The following is a 15,494-nucleotide window of genomic DNA, read 5'->3' as shown; positions in this document are numbered from 1 at the left end:
TGTCGCTAAAATAGTTTATCCAACCTAAACAAAAGACTTTGTACCTTTGTGGTATTCAAAGTATTTAGTAAATGTATATCTTGATCTCCCAAAAGTATGCACCACACAGCAACAGTGTCAATAAAACAAAGTTAGTCGTTGACTTTGGGAGTTTTGTTGCTTCCTCTCTCTCCTCTCTCCTAACAAATAAAAAACATGCCATAAGCCATAAAGTTTAAACGAACGAACATATGACACCACACAAACACACACACACACAACTTATGACCTGCACACGCAAATATGAAATGTGAATGGACTTAAATGCTTCGGCTAAAAAAGAGAGAATGCAATTTTTGTCTGGAGGCTAATAAAAAAATCCACTCACACACACACACAAGCAGATACAGCAACCAGGTTCATTGGTACTACAAAAGGTGAATCGTTGAGTCCTTATGGTTACCTTTGATTCCCTTAAAGTGATATTAATTTCATTGTGCCAAGCGAAAAAAAAGAAGAAAAGAAGAGAAATAACCAGGCAACCGAAACTTTGACTTGTCATTTTGTGAATAATTGTTGCCAGCGGCAGTCCAATGAATCTTTTTTCCTTTTCTTCAGTTCTTTTCTCGAATATACCTTCGAATGCCTCCAAAAAAACGCTGATGCCATCGCCCACTAACGCGTCGGCGAGGAATTCCATCTATTAATTTCGCTTGGCGCAGATATTAAAAATAAAACGCGTGCCAAGATTGCAAGAAAAAGGCCTATGAACTCGCCCAGAAAAAGTTCAATTCCAGTTATTTATTACCAGCAATTGGTGATAAATGATTGTTGCGTAGTAAAAGTTACGGCTAGTGAAGCAATCCCTTTGCCCCAGAGGGAAAATGGACTAACTTTAGATTAGAGATTTACATAAGATTTAAGCTCAAGAGAGCATAAATGTTATGAAGTTTTGCTGGGTTTGAATCATTTACGATTCTTTTGGGTAAGGAAAAAAGGAAATGTTCCTTTAAAGTTGACTACCAGCATCAAAAGATTAAGAGCGGCCAAAACTTAAATGGAGTAATATTTTGATCCTCGACAACACCAAATATGTTGCAAAACAAGTTGTAACTTCAACATGCATGAAGGAGGGGGAGAGAGATAGTACTGTATTGCAAAAATGAAAAGGATGCAGGAAATCTCGTCAATAGAAGATTATAACAAAGAGACGACAGACACCTGTTGCTATTACAAGAGGACACACGACAGCCAAAAGGCCACTAGGTCTTTTCACGGAGGAGCAAAATAAATACTCATAGCAAACCAGGAGAACGGGTAAAGGCCTTAGATTAGACAGAAAATAAGAAGACAGGAAGACCTTATTCAGGTGGCCTCAAAAAATGTTTGCTAAGAGAAACAGTAAAGTGTCCTCTTAGAAGAGGAGTTTTTATCCTAAAGAGACGAAAGGTTTTCTAACAACGAAAAGGTCTCCCCAGAGAAACCAAGAAGGTCTTCTCAGAGAATACAGCAAAGGTCTTATCAGAGAAGGCAGAGATAGATAAGGGAGGTCTTCTCATAAAAGAGAAGACAGGGATGTATTCTCATAGCAGACAAAAATGTCTTCTCATTAAAGGCGTGAATTTCTTCTCATAGAACCGAGAAGGTCTTCCCAGAGAAGTTTAGAATGTCTTCACAGAGAAAGCGAGAAGGTCTGCTCCGTGAAGACGAGAAGGTCTTCTCATAGAAGAGCTGAAGGTCATAGAAGAGCTGAAGGTCATAGAAGAGCTGAAGGTATTCTCATAGAAGACCAGAAGGTCTTCTCATAGAAGACCAGAAGGTCTTCTCATAGAAGACCAGAAGGTCTTCTCATAGAAGACCAGAAGGTCTTCTCATAGAAGACCAGAAGGTCTTCTCATAGAAGGCCAGAAGGTCTTCTCATAGAAGACCAGAAGGTCTTCTCATAGAAGACCAGAAGGTCTTCTCATAGAAGACCAGAAGGTCTTCTCATAGAAGACCAGAAGGTCTTCTCATAGAAGACCAGAGGGTCTTCTCATAGAAGACCAGAGGGTCTTCTCATAGAAGACCAGAGGTAGGTCTTCTCATAGAAGACCAGAGGTAAGTCTTCATATAGAGGACCAGAAGAAGGTCTTCTCATAGAGGACCAGAAGGTGGCCTTCTCATAGAAGACCCCGAAGGTGGTCTTCTCATAGAAGACCCCGAAGGTGGCCTTCTCATAGAAGACCCCGAAGGTGGTCTTCTCATAGAAGACCAGAAGTAGATCTTCTTATAGAAGACCCCGAAGGTGGTCTTCTCTCACAGAAGACCAGAAGAAGGTCTTTATTCACAGAAAACCAGAAGGAGGTCTTCATTCACAGAAAACCAGAACGAGGTATTCTCTCACAGAATATCAGAAGGAGGTCTTCTCTCACAGAAGACCAGTTTCTTCTTCTCTCACAGAAGACCAGTTTCTTCTTCTCCCACAGAAGACCAGTTGGTCTTCTCTCACAGATGACCAGTTATTCTTTTCTTACAGACCCAAGTTCAAGCTTTCATATAATAGGAGATGGACAAACGTAATAACGTATAATCTCTCTTGTTCTCCTCCCCCCTCCCCTCCCTTTCATTTCTACTGCCATAGGAGCATGTAACCTGCCTTGTAATTGATGTGCCATGAAGAAAAGCTAATTTCAAAGCTGAAATCATTTTGAAATGTAATTTCTTTTCAAACTTCTTTGCCCCTCAGTTTGGGAATTCTCGTTACAAAGTAGATTAGTTTAACTTCTCATTGGCCTACAAATCGTCAATAAGAGAAAAATAGCAAAACTGACACCGAATCCCATTTAGTGGAACTAATGTTGTTTAAACGAAACTTTAAAGATTCCAAGCTGGCACACAGCCAACCTGGCTTCCCCCTGGGCAGGTGGATAGCAATAAAAGTTCATAAAAACAACCAAAAAAAACCTTTCCCATTTCTCGAAAGTTATTCAAATAGTTGTTAACACTTACCTCTGTTGCTTGGGCTGGGCCTTGACCATTTGTGAGGCATCCTCGTTGAATGTGTCATCCTCGATGGGTTCACCATCGCTTCCGGTCAGGCGACGATACACCTCGTGCGGCACATCATCACCGGCCGTTGTCTTGTCATTGTTGTTTTTGTGGTTGACAGGATTCACTTGAAAGCGATTGGGCGGTCGGTCGACGGAGCCCATTTCCAGTGATGAGAACTCAGACATTGTGTCAATGTGTGTGTGTGGGTGGACAATTTACAGGGAAAATCTTTTAGATTACAACAAAAAAAAAACGAAAGAACACAAAAACGCTTTTGTCCAAGCCTTTTGTTATTAATCCGCAGGAAAAAAGGCTTTTCGTCAGGTTTAAATTTCACACAAAAAAGAGGAGGAGTTTTTTCTTTCTTTGCTTTTCTTTTCAATTCCCCATCAACGCTGGGATTCTTCTTCGTGTTGTTATTGTTGTTGTGCGTTGTTATGTCGTTCTTGGGATAAGAAATTGAATTCTGTTTTTTTTGCAGCTATGTGGACGGACACTTAATTGGTAGTTATTTGTCAAAATGAAAAAAAAACCAGAGACGGGAGCAGGGGAAGAGATTTCCACGTTCTCGGAAGATAACTGCTGGCGTTAATGTTCTCTGAAAACGTTTTGTTCCCGGGCAGAATGTATGTTGTTGTAGCTGATGCTGCCTGGATTTCAAAGCACGTTTATTGGGTTTCCACTTGAGTTGTTGTTGTTGTAGTAGTAGTTGTTGTTGCTTTAACTGTTTGACACACCAAAACGTTCCTTTCGCTGACACTTTTTTCTCTTGTCCTTTGTTGTCACAGGCAAACAATGTTCCCGAACACCATGACCTCCGAGGTTATGACAATTTTGGTGTTGTTTTGTTTGTTTGTGTATTTGTTTTGATTTAATTCGGATCTGCCTTTTCGGCAGTCCTTCGGACACGGGTGGCTCGCCAATGGCTTAGAAATAAAGCACTTTAAAATCTGAAAAAAATGAAAAAGATAATGGGTATTTGGTTAGTTGTGAGACACAGAAATATATATCCTTCAAAGGACACATAGCAAAAAAAACATAATCGGATAGAATTGTAAAAGCAAAAATTGCGGATTATAGCCAGCGGCATGAAAAAAAAGTAATTCTAAAAATGTATGGGTATAATAATCAATCTTCTTATGCGAGGGGGAGGGGTATTTTTATGGACCTTGGACATGGATATTGACCCAAACGTCCAGGGACACTTCTTCATCAGCTAATGAATCATTTGAAGGGACTACAACACGGGAATACAACACCAACAAAGACCATTAGGTCTTCGGTGAGAAATGAAAACCTAGGCAGTTCAGGTGATTAAATGAGAAGAAAATAGCTTCAGCTCTTCTCTCAAAGGAGAAAAAACTTCAGCTCTAATTTCAGAGAAGAAGGTAGCTTCAGCTCTTCTCTCAGAGAAGAAATTAGCTTCAGCTCCTCTCTCAGAGAAGAAAAAAACCTTCAGCTCTTCTCTCAGCGTAGAAACGACCTTCAGCTCTTGTCTCAGAGAAGAAAATATCGGCACTTCTCTGAGAAGACCTTCGGTTCTTCTCTAAACCTTCGCGTCTTCTTTGAGAAGACCTTCTCGTCTTCTATGAGAAGACCTTCGCGACTCCTATGAAAAGACCTTCGGCACTTCTCTGAGAAGACCTTCGGTTCTTCTACGAGAAAACCTTCCCGTCTTCTACGAAAAACCTTCCCGTCTTCTACGAGAAAACCTTCCCGTCTTCTACGAGAAAACCTTCCCGTCTTCTATGAGAAGACCTTAACGTCTTCTATGAGAAGACCTTAACATCTTCTATCGAAGAAGACCTTCCAGCCTTCTATCGAAGAAGACCTTCCAGCCTTCTATCGAAGAAGACCTTCCACTCTTCTATGAGAAGACCTTCCACTCTTCTATGAGAAGACCTTCCACTCTTCTATGAGAAGAACTTAACGTCTTCGATGAGAAGACCTTCGCGTCTTCGATGAGAAGACCTTCGCGTCTTCTATGAGAAGACCTCCGGCTCTTCTATGAGAAGACCTTAAAGTCTTCTATGAGAAGACCTTAAAGTCTTCTATGAGAAGACCTTAAAGTCTTCTATGAGAAGACCTTAAAGTCTTCTATGAGAAGACCTTAAAGTCTTCTATGAGAAGACCTTAAAGTCTTCTATGAGAAGACCTTAAAGTCTTCTATGAGAAGACCTTAAAGTCTTCTATGAGAAGACCTTAAAGTCTTCTATGAGAAGACCTTAAAGTCTTCTATGAGAAGACCTTAAAGTCTTCTATGAGAAGACCTTAAAGTCTTCTATGAGAAGGCATCCGGCTCTTCTATGGGAAGGCCTCCGGCTCTTCTATGGGAAGGCCTCCGGCTCTTCTATGAGAAGGCCTCCAATACTTCTCTGAGAAGACCTTCGCACTTTTCTGAAAAGACTTTCGTCACTTCTCGGAAGAGACTTTCGGTTCTACTCTGAGAAGGCATTCGGTTCTTCTACGAGAAAACCTTCCTGTCTTTTGTGAGAAGACCTTCCCGTCTTCTATGAGAAGACCTTACGTCTTCTATGAGAAGACCTTAACGTCTTCTATGGCTCTTCTTTGAGAAGAAGCCCTTCAGCTCTTCCATGAGAAGACCTTCAGCTCTTCTGTGAGTAGACCGCAGGTATTTTATGAGAATACCTTCTGCTCTCCTTATGCTCTTTTATGAAAACCCCATGCTCTTTTATGAGAAGACCTTTTGATCTTCTCCTAGAAGGCCTGCTCTTCTTCGAAAAGCCTTTCTAAACTTCTCTTGGAAGACCATTTATTTCCTTCTATGAAAATACCACTTCGTTTTTTTGAGAGAGCCTATTGACACACTTCGAAAAGAATCTTGAATTTAAGAAATCTTACCTTTTTAATTTTCCTTTTTTCATGTTCTCAAGAAAATTCCGCAAAATTTATTTCTTTATAATTAAATATAGTAACAATTGATTTTGACATTAAGCTAGTAGAGCATAAGTAATACTTTCCGAACCCCTACCCAGCACCACGTAGCCACTCGATAACAAATTAAATGGCAATTTTCGGTCATCTGTTGAAAATTTGTCCTAAAATAACAATGGAAGACATCCTTGAACATCCTTTAGATGTTGAATCCTTTTGTTTGCTACAAAATAAATCTCAATTAAAGGCCATGGAAAACTACGGGCAAACGGAACAACAACAACAATGGAATACCCTGTAAGTTGTGTAAAACTACAGAAGAAGACAGGACGAGTCGACCGTGCCAGTCGATGTTCATTTTGTTAGGAAAGGCCACAGCTTTACGCCTCATTGCATAAATGTGTATGTGTCCAGTTTTTTGTGAGTCTCGTGTAGGAGGCTTTACGCTGCCCGGCTGACATGAGTAACCATAATTTTGGCCTACTTGCTTTCCCCAGAAAGGCGATTTTCATTTATGTAGTTGTTATTTTCCTGTTGTTGTTGTTTATTCTATTTTCGGTTTCCATTTCCGAAGTGAATTCATTTTCGGTTATACCTTTTTTGGAATGTGAGGCACACACAACCGCCGAGAGTTGGTGGATTTATTTGACTGACATCCTTGAAAGGAGCTTCCTTTTTTGAAAAGGGTATCTGTGGTTAGAGGTGATTTTCCTAGGACATTAAATCATTTTCTTCTTCATCTTCTACTGGGTCCTTCTAATTGAATATGTGTTAATAGTGGCCTGTTCCGAACGACAAACCGACCGACCGTTCTTCTTCATAATATTTATTATTCTGCCCACACACGCAAGGCAAAGCCATTGAGCCTTTCGAAAATAAAAAAAATACTAGAATGTAATGCGGAAATATACAGCTTATGGAAGAGGTTAAGTTAATCTGCCACAGGAGAAATATTACATAGGAAGAGGGAATAGAGAAAATTCCTTTACTCCCCCCACCTGTGAAGTTTTCCACATGTCCTGGCAGGTTTGGGTTTTAGGATTTTTAAAGAAATGTTTTAAATTTAAAAACATAAAATAAAGAGAAAATCCCAGGTCGTCTTTTCAAATTCAATGGAAAAAGTATCAATTTCGGGAACAGGCATAAACAAGAGGATTAGGGAGAAAGGTTTTTTTATCATTAATAAGTAAAGGCAACAGAGGCAGGAATTTGGTCTTTTAAAGGCCTTCTATACACCAACCCCCGCAGTGGAGACTCAAATGCACAGTAGATTTTTTTCTCTTTGAAAAAAGCCCCCAATACATCCTTTAGTCACAAAAGAACTGCTATGAGTCTTCTAAGAAATTTACTTTCCCTACCTTTTTCCAAGAGAACATGTTAAAAATTATCGGTCGGTTTATTTCCGACAGATGTATAACCTCAACCAATAATCGATTATTGAAAGATATGTTGACTTCTGTTATGATTATTCAAACGATTGACCCTCTATGGAGTAGGTTCCGAAGGAATAGACCAACATTGTCCATTTCGTATCGGACCTAAATAAATATGATATAAGTATTTCGACGTGCGAGGCTTGGCTTATGAGATATGTAATAATTTTTAGAAATTTTGAGTGAGGTACCAGTTATAGACGAACGAAGTCCTACCCCTTTTAAAACTTCATCTAATACAAACTGAGATGAAAAAACTGCAACCAACTTCAGACGGCTGTCATTTCTAAGCCATTTGTCCGACAGCTGTTAAAATTATACCAGTGACAGCTCATTATATTGTTTACAAGCGTACAAAAGCATTTTGGTGAGAACTGCTTAGAAAAGAAGTTATTCGTGATGGTGTGATAGTGTGACTTCTTAATATTTGGCTGGAGAACCACAAGTGGCTATCGTTGGAGCACTCCAGCATTTAAATGGGAATAAATCTTTTGTGTCTCGTACCATCGCTCGTTACCGATTACGTGATACTGGTAGCGTAGCCCGACATATGTCAAGGAAGTGGACGGAAGAAAACAGCAACATCAGCAGAAATGGTTCAAAAAATAAAGAAGTGACTTGATCGAAACCCGCGTCGCAGATGCTGAAAAATGGCTCGTGAGCTGAACATATCGCAATATACCATTCGGCAAATATTGAAAAATAAGCTCGGGGTAAAGCCATTGAAATTCCAAACAGTGCAAGAACTTACACCGCAACAGAAATAAAATGGACTCAAAAGAGCTAAAGAGTTGCTTTGCTTGGCCGAAAATGGTGAACTGCCGAATTTGGTTTTCTCCGTCTCCGATGAGAAAACATTTGTTGTCCAGCAGTTTGTAAACAAACACCTTCGGTTGGCCACCAGAACCCAAGTGCCGGTGTGGGCCGCCATTACAGGCGATGGTCGATCGTGGCATCAGAATAAATGCCGAATATTATCGCGCAAATTGCATGAAGGGTGTATTAAAGCCTTGGGCACGCAAACATTTTGGTCGTAGACCTTGGACATTCCAACAGGACTCAGCACCATCGCACTCAGCACGCGCAACCCAAGAATGGTTACAAAATGAGGTTCATCGCTTCATTTTCAGCGCACAATTGCCACAAAAATCTCCGCATACCAATCCGTTGGACTATTGTGTCTGGAGTATTTTGGCACTAAAAAATACCAAAGTGTCGATCACCTCAAGCAAGCGCTTCGCCGGTGGAATGGGCCAAAATACCGCAGAGTAACATTCAGGTGGCGTGTGACGGTTTCATTGGCCGTTTGAAGGTCATAATTCGTGCCAAAGGTGACAAATTCGAACAAATCTAAAGTTACTCTTAAATTTGATGATATTTCCGACATTTTTTGCTTTCATCAATAGAATAAAAAAAAGAATGTAAAAATTATGGCTGCAGTTTTTTTATCTTACCCTGTATATTTGATCAGGATCGCAAATGTTTTCAAAAATTATTTTTCAAGGTTGTTTTATGGTAATATTTTTCAAGGACTTCCTGGCAAGAGTCATGAATTATAAATAAATACGTGATGATCTTTGTTTTTAAAATTTTAAGGACTTTGTAGCTGTGAATCGTGGATTTAAGAAAAAAAATTTGTTTTAAGGACCTGGCCAAAAAAATTTAGATTTTTAAAAAATATATTATTTAAGACCCAACAATTGTGGATTTACAAACACAAATATTTTTTAAGGATATTCTGGCCAAGAATCGTGGATTTTTTTAAGAACTTCCATTCAAAAATCGTTAATTTTTTAAAAATAATTTTTCAAGGTCTTTTTATCTTGGATTAGTGGATTTTTAAAAAAAAATATTTTTATTTTTTTTTTTTTTTATTTAATTTAATTTTTAATCCTTACCGAGAATTGGGGATTTAAATATATATATTTTTTTTCAGAGATTCTTAAAAAAATATTTTCCAGGAACGAAAATTTGACCTGGTTAGGAATCGTGATTTTTTAAAAATGTCGATGACTTCCTAATAATTGAAAAAATGTTTAAGGAACTTCATTGTCAAAGAAACCGAGAACTTTGGAAATGTATCCGGGATCTTCTGCTCGTTAATTGTAAATTCTTTTTAAAAAATGTCAACAACCACCTGACCTAAAATCGTGGATTTTTATCAATCCTGTCATAGAGTCAATTTTGTTAATTTTAAGGGCTTTCTGGTCAACAATCGTGGGTTTTTAAATAATTTTCCAAAAGCTTCCTGAACAAGGATCATAGTTTTTCTTATTTCAAGGACTTCCTGGACAACAATCGTATTTTGATAGCCTCCACCATAGTATGGAGGGTATAATAATTTTGTCCTTCCGTTTGTAACACCTCGACCACAAAAAAAAAAAGAAAAAAAAAATAAAAAAAAAAAAAAAAAAAAAAAAATATATATATATATATATATATATATATATATATATATATATATATATATATATATATATATATATTCTTGATCACCATAAATCTATCTATGTCGATTTCACTCTAGCTTCCGAACGAAATAAAGTACATTGTAAAAATTTTATGCAAATGTATATGTCTGCAGGGCTTTTGGTATTGAAAATAAACCATGTATGTCCACGTTTTGGTATAGCCCCCTTACAACGGTACCTCCTGATATTCGGTACTTTCTTAATTTTAACGACATTATTTACCGGAATCTTTCAAATTTGGTATTTGAAGTTCGTAATGGATTCTGTAACCTATGGCAGAAAATTTTCTGTGCAGGTCCTCTTATAGCCCCCATATAACGGTACCTTCCCGATATTCGGTACTTTGTTGAGATTAGCGACATTATTCACCGGAAATGTTTCAAATTTGGTATTTGAAGTTCGTAATAGATACTACAGCCTAAGGCAAAAAAATGTCTGTGCAGGTCTACGTCTTTGTATAGCCCCCATATAACGGTACCTCACGATATTCGGTACATTGTTGATTTTAGCGAAATTTTTCACCTGAATTTTTTCAAATTTGGTATTTGAAGTTCGTAATGGATACTGTAGCCTAGGGCAGGAAATTGTCTGTGCAGGTCCACGTCTTCGTATAGCCCCAACATAAAGGTACCTCCTGATATTCTGTATTTTGATGATATTAGCGACATTATTCACTGAAATTGTTTCAAATTTGATATTTAAAGTTCGTAACGGTATCCATTACGAACTTTAAATATCAAACCTATGAGAGAAAATTGTCTGAGCAGGTCCACGTCTTCGTATAGTCCCCATTTAACGGTACCTCCCAATATTAGGTATTTTGATTATGATTTTAGCGACATTATTCATCGGAATTGCTTCAAATTTGGTATTTGAAGTTCGTAATGGATACTACAGCCTAAGGCAGAAAATTGTCTGTTAAGGTCCACACTTTGGTATAGCCCCCATATAATAGTACCTCCCTATATTGATGATTATTGTTTTTATTCGCCGATTTTTTTTTCAAGTTTCGCATTTGAATATTGCAATGGCTTATGACAAAAGTTGCCTTTGGTCCACGTCGTCGTATAGACCCTAATATAACGCCTACATTCGGTATTTTTATGATTTTTCAACGGATTTTTAACGGATTTTAATTATTTTGAAAATTTCCAAATTCATTCCAAATGCTGGAGGATATTCAAAGTTCGGCTCGGCCGAACTTACAGCTTTTTTACCTGTTTTAATTTCAAAGAATTCCTACACAGGATTTTTTTTAATATTTTTGGAGGTCTTCGTATAAAATCATATTGGGATAATTTTCCCAGTCTTTTGAAAATAATACAAACCTGAGGATATATTAGCTGATTGATACTTCCCAAGTTGCTCCCTCTGAATTCTTATTTTGTGAAAAACACAAATAAACTTATTCACACAGAAAACGACAAATTGGTGGCATTGCAAATACAAAAAATAAAATCCGCCGATTTTTTTTGTCATTTTTGTGGGTTAATAATGTGGTCATTATCATTTTAAATGAGACCGGCCTTGAGAGAGAGTGGACCACAAAACAAAACAAAAATTGTAATGATTATTCAGCTTGATTTGAGAATGAGCTTTTCTATGTAAATTTGCTGTAACAACGAAAAGACCAACAACAATAGCAACAACAACAACGACGGCCACAGTAAATGAACTGGAAATGCACTTGGGCTTATTAAAGGTCCACAGCAGAGGCAATCAACGTGAGTGGCCTATTTAACATTTTTGTAATGAAGCAGAATTAAAAGAGCAACAACAACAAAAACAACAAAAAAACAATTACTTGTTGTTTGAAACACCCAAATAACAACAACTTTAATTACATGAAAAAAAACACTCAAAACAACAACAAACAAACAAATGGGCTTTTTGTTCTTTTGTTTCCTCCGGTTCCTATGGCAAAAGCGAATTTATGTGTCAAAGAAACAAAATAGCAAAAAAATCTCAAAAATAAAAAATAGAAAACAATTTTCATTTTCATTCAAATTAGCTGGTACGTTTTTTTTTTTATTTTTTTGTCATGTACCTTTTCATGTTGTTGTTTATATTGTTTTTGTTGTCATCCATTCAAAGCAATTGTTAGTCATATTGTTTTTTATTCTCTAAATTCATTCATTCATTCATCCATTCATTTGGCCATCCTCATACATGGAACACTTAGCTATGGCCACCAGAACGACACACAACCGAATAAATGATAAGCCCATCCGCCTCACACACAGACATACATTCGAGTTATTATGCAAAATCTACATATACACCCACAAATGGAGAATTTTGAATATTTTTAGAAAAATATTAAATACTTGAAGGGGAGAAAATAGAAGAGCTTGTAGGAAGAAGATCTTCTCATAGAAGTCAAGAAGGTCTTCTCATAGAAGGCCAGAAAGTCTTCTCATAGAAGAGCTGGAGGTCTTCTCACAAAAGAACTGGAGGTCTTCTCACAGAAGAGCTGGAGTTCTTCTCATAGAAGACGAGAAGGTCTTCTCATAGAAGACGAGAAGGTCTTCTCATGGAAGATGAGAAGGTCTGCTCATAGAAGGCGAAAAGGTCTTCTCACAGAAGACTGCAAGGTCTTTTCATAGAAGAGCGGAAGGTTTTCTCAGAGAAGAGCGGATGGTCTTCCCAGAGAAGAGCGGAAGGTCTTCTCATAGAAGAGCTGAAGGTCTTCTCATAGAAGAGCTGGAAGGTCTTCTCATTGAAGAGCAGAACGTCTACTCATAGCAGAGCCGGAATGTCTTCTCATAGCAGAGCTGGAAGGTCTTCTCAATAGAAGAGCCGGAGGTCTTCTCAATAGAAGAGCCGGAGGTCTTCTCAATAGAAGAGCCGGAGGTCTTCTCAATAGAAGAGCCGGAGGTCTTCTCAATAGAAGAGCCGGAGGTCTTCTCAATAGAAGAGCCGGAGGTCTTCTCAATAGAAGAGCCGGAGGTCTTCTCAATAGAAGAGCTGAAGGTTTTCTCATAGAAGAGCGGAAGGTTTTCTCATAGAAGAGCGGAAGGGGTTCTCCTAGAAGAGCTGAAGGTCTTCTCCTAGAAGAGCTGAAGGTCTTCTCCTACAAGAACTGAAGGTCTTCTCCTAGAAGAGCTGAAGGTCTTCTCCTAGAAGAGCTGAAGGTCTTCTCCTAGAAGAGCTGAAGGTCTTCTCCTAGAAGAGCTGAAGGTCTTCTCCTAGAAGAGCTGAAGGTCTTCTCCTAGAAGAGCTGAAGGTCTTCTCCTAGAAGAGCTGAAGGTCTTCTCCTAGAAGAGCTGAAGGTCTTCTCCTAGAAGAGCTAAAGGTCTTCTCCTAGAAGAGCTGAAGGTCTTCTCCTAGAAGAGCTGAAGGTCTTCTCCTAGAAGAGCTGAAGGTCTTCTCCTAGAAGAGCTGAAGGTCTTCTCCTAGAAGAGCTGAAGGTCTTCTCCTAGAAGAGCTGAAGGTCTTCTCCTAGAAGAGCTGAAGGTCTTCTCCTAGAAGAGCTGAAGGTCTTCTCATAGAAGAGCTGGAAGGTCTTCTCATAGAAGAGCTGAAGGTCTTCTCATAGAAGAGCCGAAGAGGAGAAGCTCTCCTCGTAGAAGAGGAGAAGCTCTCCTCGTAAAAGAGAAGAAGCTCTCCGCGTAGAAGATGAGATGCTCTCCGCGTAGAAGAGGAGATGCTCTCCGCGTAGAAGAGGAGAAGCTCTTCTCATAGAAGAGGAGAAGCTCTCCTCGTAGAAGAGGAGATGCTCTCCGCATAGAAGAGGAGAAACTCTCCTCGTAGAAGAGGAGAAGCTCTCCTCGTAGAAGAGAAGAATCTCTCCGCGTAGAAGAGGAGAAGCTCTCCGCGTAGAAGAGCAGAAGCTCTCCGCGTAGAAGAGGAGATGCTCTCCGCGTAGAAGAGGAGAAGCTCTCCGCGTAGAAGAGGAGAAGCTCTCCGCGTAGAAGAGGAGAAGCTCTCCTCGTAGAAGAGGAGAAGCTCTCCGCGTAGAAGAGGAGAAGTTCTTCTCGCAGAAGAGGAGAAGTACTTCTCGCAGAAGAGGAGAAGTTCTTCTCGCAGAAGAGGAGAAGTTCTTCTCGTAGAAGAGGAGCTGAAGCTCTCCGCGTAGAAGAGGAGAAGCTCTCTGCGTAGAAGAGGAGAAGCTCTCCGCGTAGAAGAGGAGAAGCTCTCCGCGTAGAAGAGGTGAAGCTCTCCGCGTAGAAGAGGAGAAGCTCTCCGCGTAGAAGAGGAGAAGCTCTCCGCGTAGAAGAGGAGAAGCTCTCCGTGTAGAAGAGGAGAAGCTCTCCGCGTAGAAGAGGAGAAGCTCTCCGCGTAGAAGAGGAGAAGCTCTCCGCGTAGAAGAGGAGAAGCTCTCCTCGTAAAAGAGAAGCTCTCATCGTAGAAGAGGAGAAGCTCTCATCGTAGAAGAGGAGAAGCTCTCCGCGTAGAAGAGGAGAAGCTCTCCTCGTAAAAGAGAAGGTCTCATCGTAGAAGAGGAGAAGCTCTTCTCATAGTAGATTCGAGGCTCTTCTCATAGTAGATTCGGAGACCTTCTCATTGAAGACTCGATGATCTCCTCACAGAATATTCGACGATCTTCTCATAGAAGACTGCAAAACTGGAAGGTCTTCTCATAGAAGACGAGAAGGTCTTCTCATAGAAAACGAGAAGGTCTTCTCATAGAAAACGAGGAGGTCTTCTCATAGCAGACGAAATGGTCTCCTGTAAGAAGATTAGGAGGTCTTCTCATAGAAGACGAGCAGGTCTTTTCGTGGAATATTCGAAAGTTTTCCCAAAGAAGATTGCAAGTTCTTCTCATAAAAGTCCGGAAGGTCCCCTTCTTATAGAAGATCCCATGACCCAACTTTATTCCTATGTTTTTGTTATCGTTCCAAAAAGCATCCAATATTCTAGAATTGTTATTTCCCATATCCGATCAAATATCGTTTGACCAGGTAGACAAAGGAAATTGACGGCAATAAAAAAACACACACACACACGCAGACACTCTCGCACACTCGCCAATTGATAGACAGGCAGCGAGGCGACAATGGGCCATATGGGCAGCTGAAACATTGTTGAACAAGTGTTACATGGCGCTATAAAAACGCTCCATTTCCTGTTTCCGTTCCAATGGAAAAGGTAGTCGTAGGGAAAAGCAGCGAGAGAGAGCGGGAGAGGAACTGAAAGTACTAAATATTCAATATTGAAAACAACAACGACACACACAACATTCGTACACCATTCTAAAAAAATCAAAGTGTGCAACATAAAAACAATTGTTAACACCATATTGCCGTTTAGTCGTACATGTTTGTGCATGTGTCTGCATGCACACGACAAGTGCCAGCAATTGGCAAGCTAAGTGAAAATATCAACAGCCAGCGAATGAATTTTGTATTGTAAATTGAAAATCCCAACACACATTGAGAGGCGGTGGCGGCAATGGAAGAGAGTGGGGAAATAACATTTTCCAATCGTTTTTCTATCCAATTGAAAATGTGCAAAAGACACACGCACACACACTCTGAGATACACACAGACACACATTGACATACACATACATTTATTGATAGCTAGTAGTGTTCTAATCAATTGTTATGAGTATCTTGGGAAATTGATTGAATAAATGAAAATATTGAGAATAGAATTACCAGATGGATGGTATATACACATATATATATATATATGTATTTGTGTTGATGCCGATGTTTGAGGAAATCGAAAATGAAAAAGG

At 39.3% G+C, this 15,494-nt stretch overlaps 1 protein-coding gene across 2 annotated transcripts in view; it reads right to left on the bottom strand.

Annotated features, from left to right (window-relative positions):
• The window catches only part of LOC101888630 (bumetanide-sensitive sodium-(potassium)-chloride cotransporter), a 189,206-nt gene that overhangs the window by 93,682 nt on the left and 80,030 nt on the right, over window positions 1-15,494 (bottom strand). For both annotated transcript variants that reach the window (XM_020034704.2, XM_059119650.1), the window contains exon 4: window positions 2,968-3,959. In XM_020034704.2, the coding sequence (XP_019890263.2) occupies window positions 2,968-3,194 (227 nt within the window). In that variant the 5' untranslated portion in view covers window positions 3,195-3,959. The remainder of the gene's footprint in view (window positions 1-2,967; window positions 3,960-15,494) is intronic.

The sequence above is a fragment of the Musca domestica genome, unplaced genomic scaffold (assembly GCF_030504385.1).
Source record: "Musca domestica strain aabys unplaced genomic scaffold, Musca_domestica.polishedcontigs.V.1.1 15, whole genome shotgun sequence".
Classification (NCBI taxonomy): Eukaryota; Metazoa; Arthropoda; class Insecta; order Diptera; family Muscidae; genus Musca; species Musca domestica.
The sequence above is the reverse complement of the archived record's forward strand: the minus strand, read 5'-3'. Positions and strand labels throughout refer to the sequence as shown.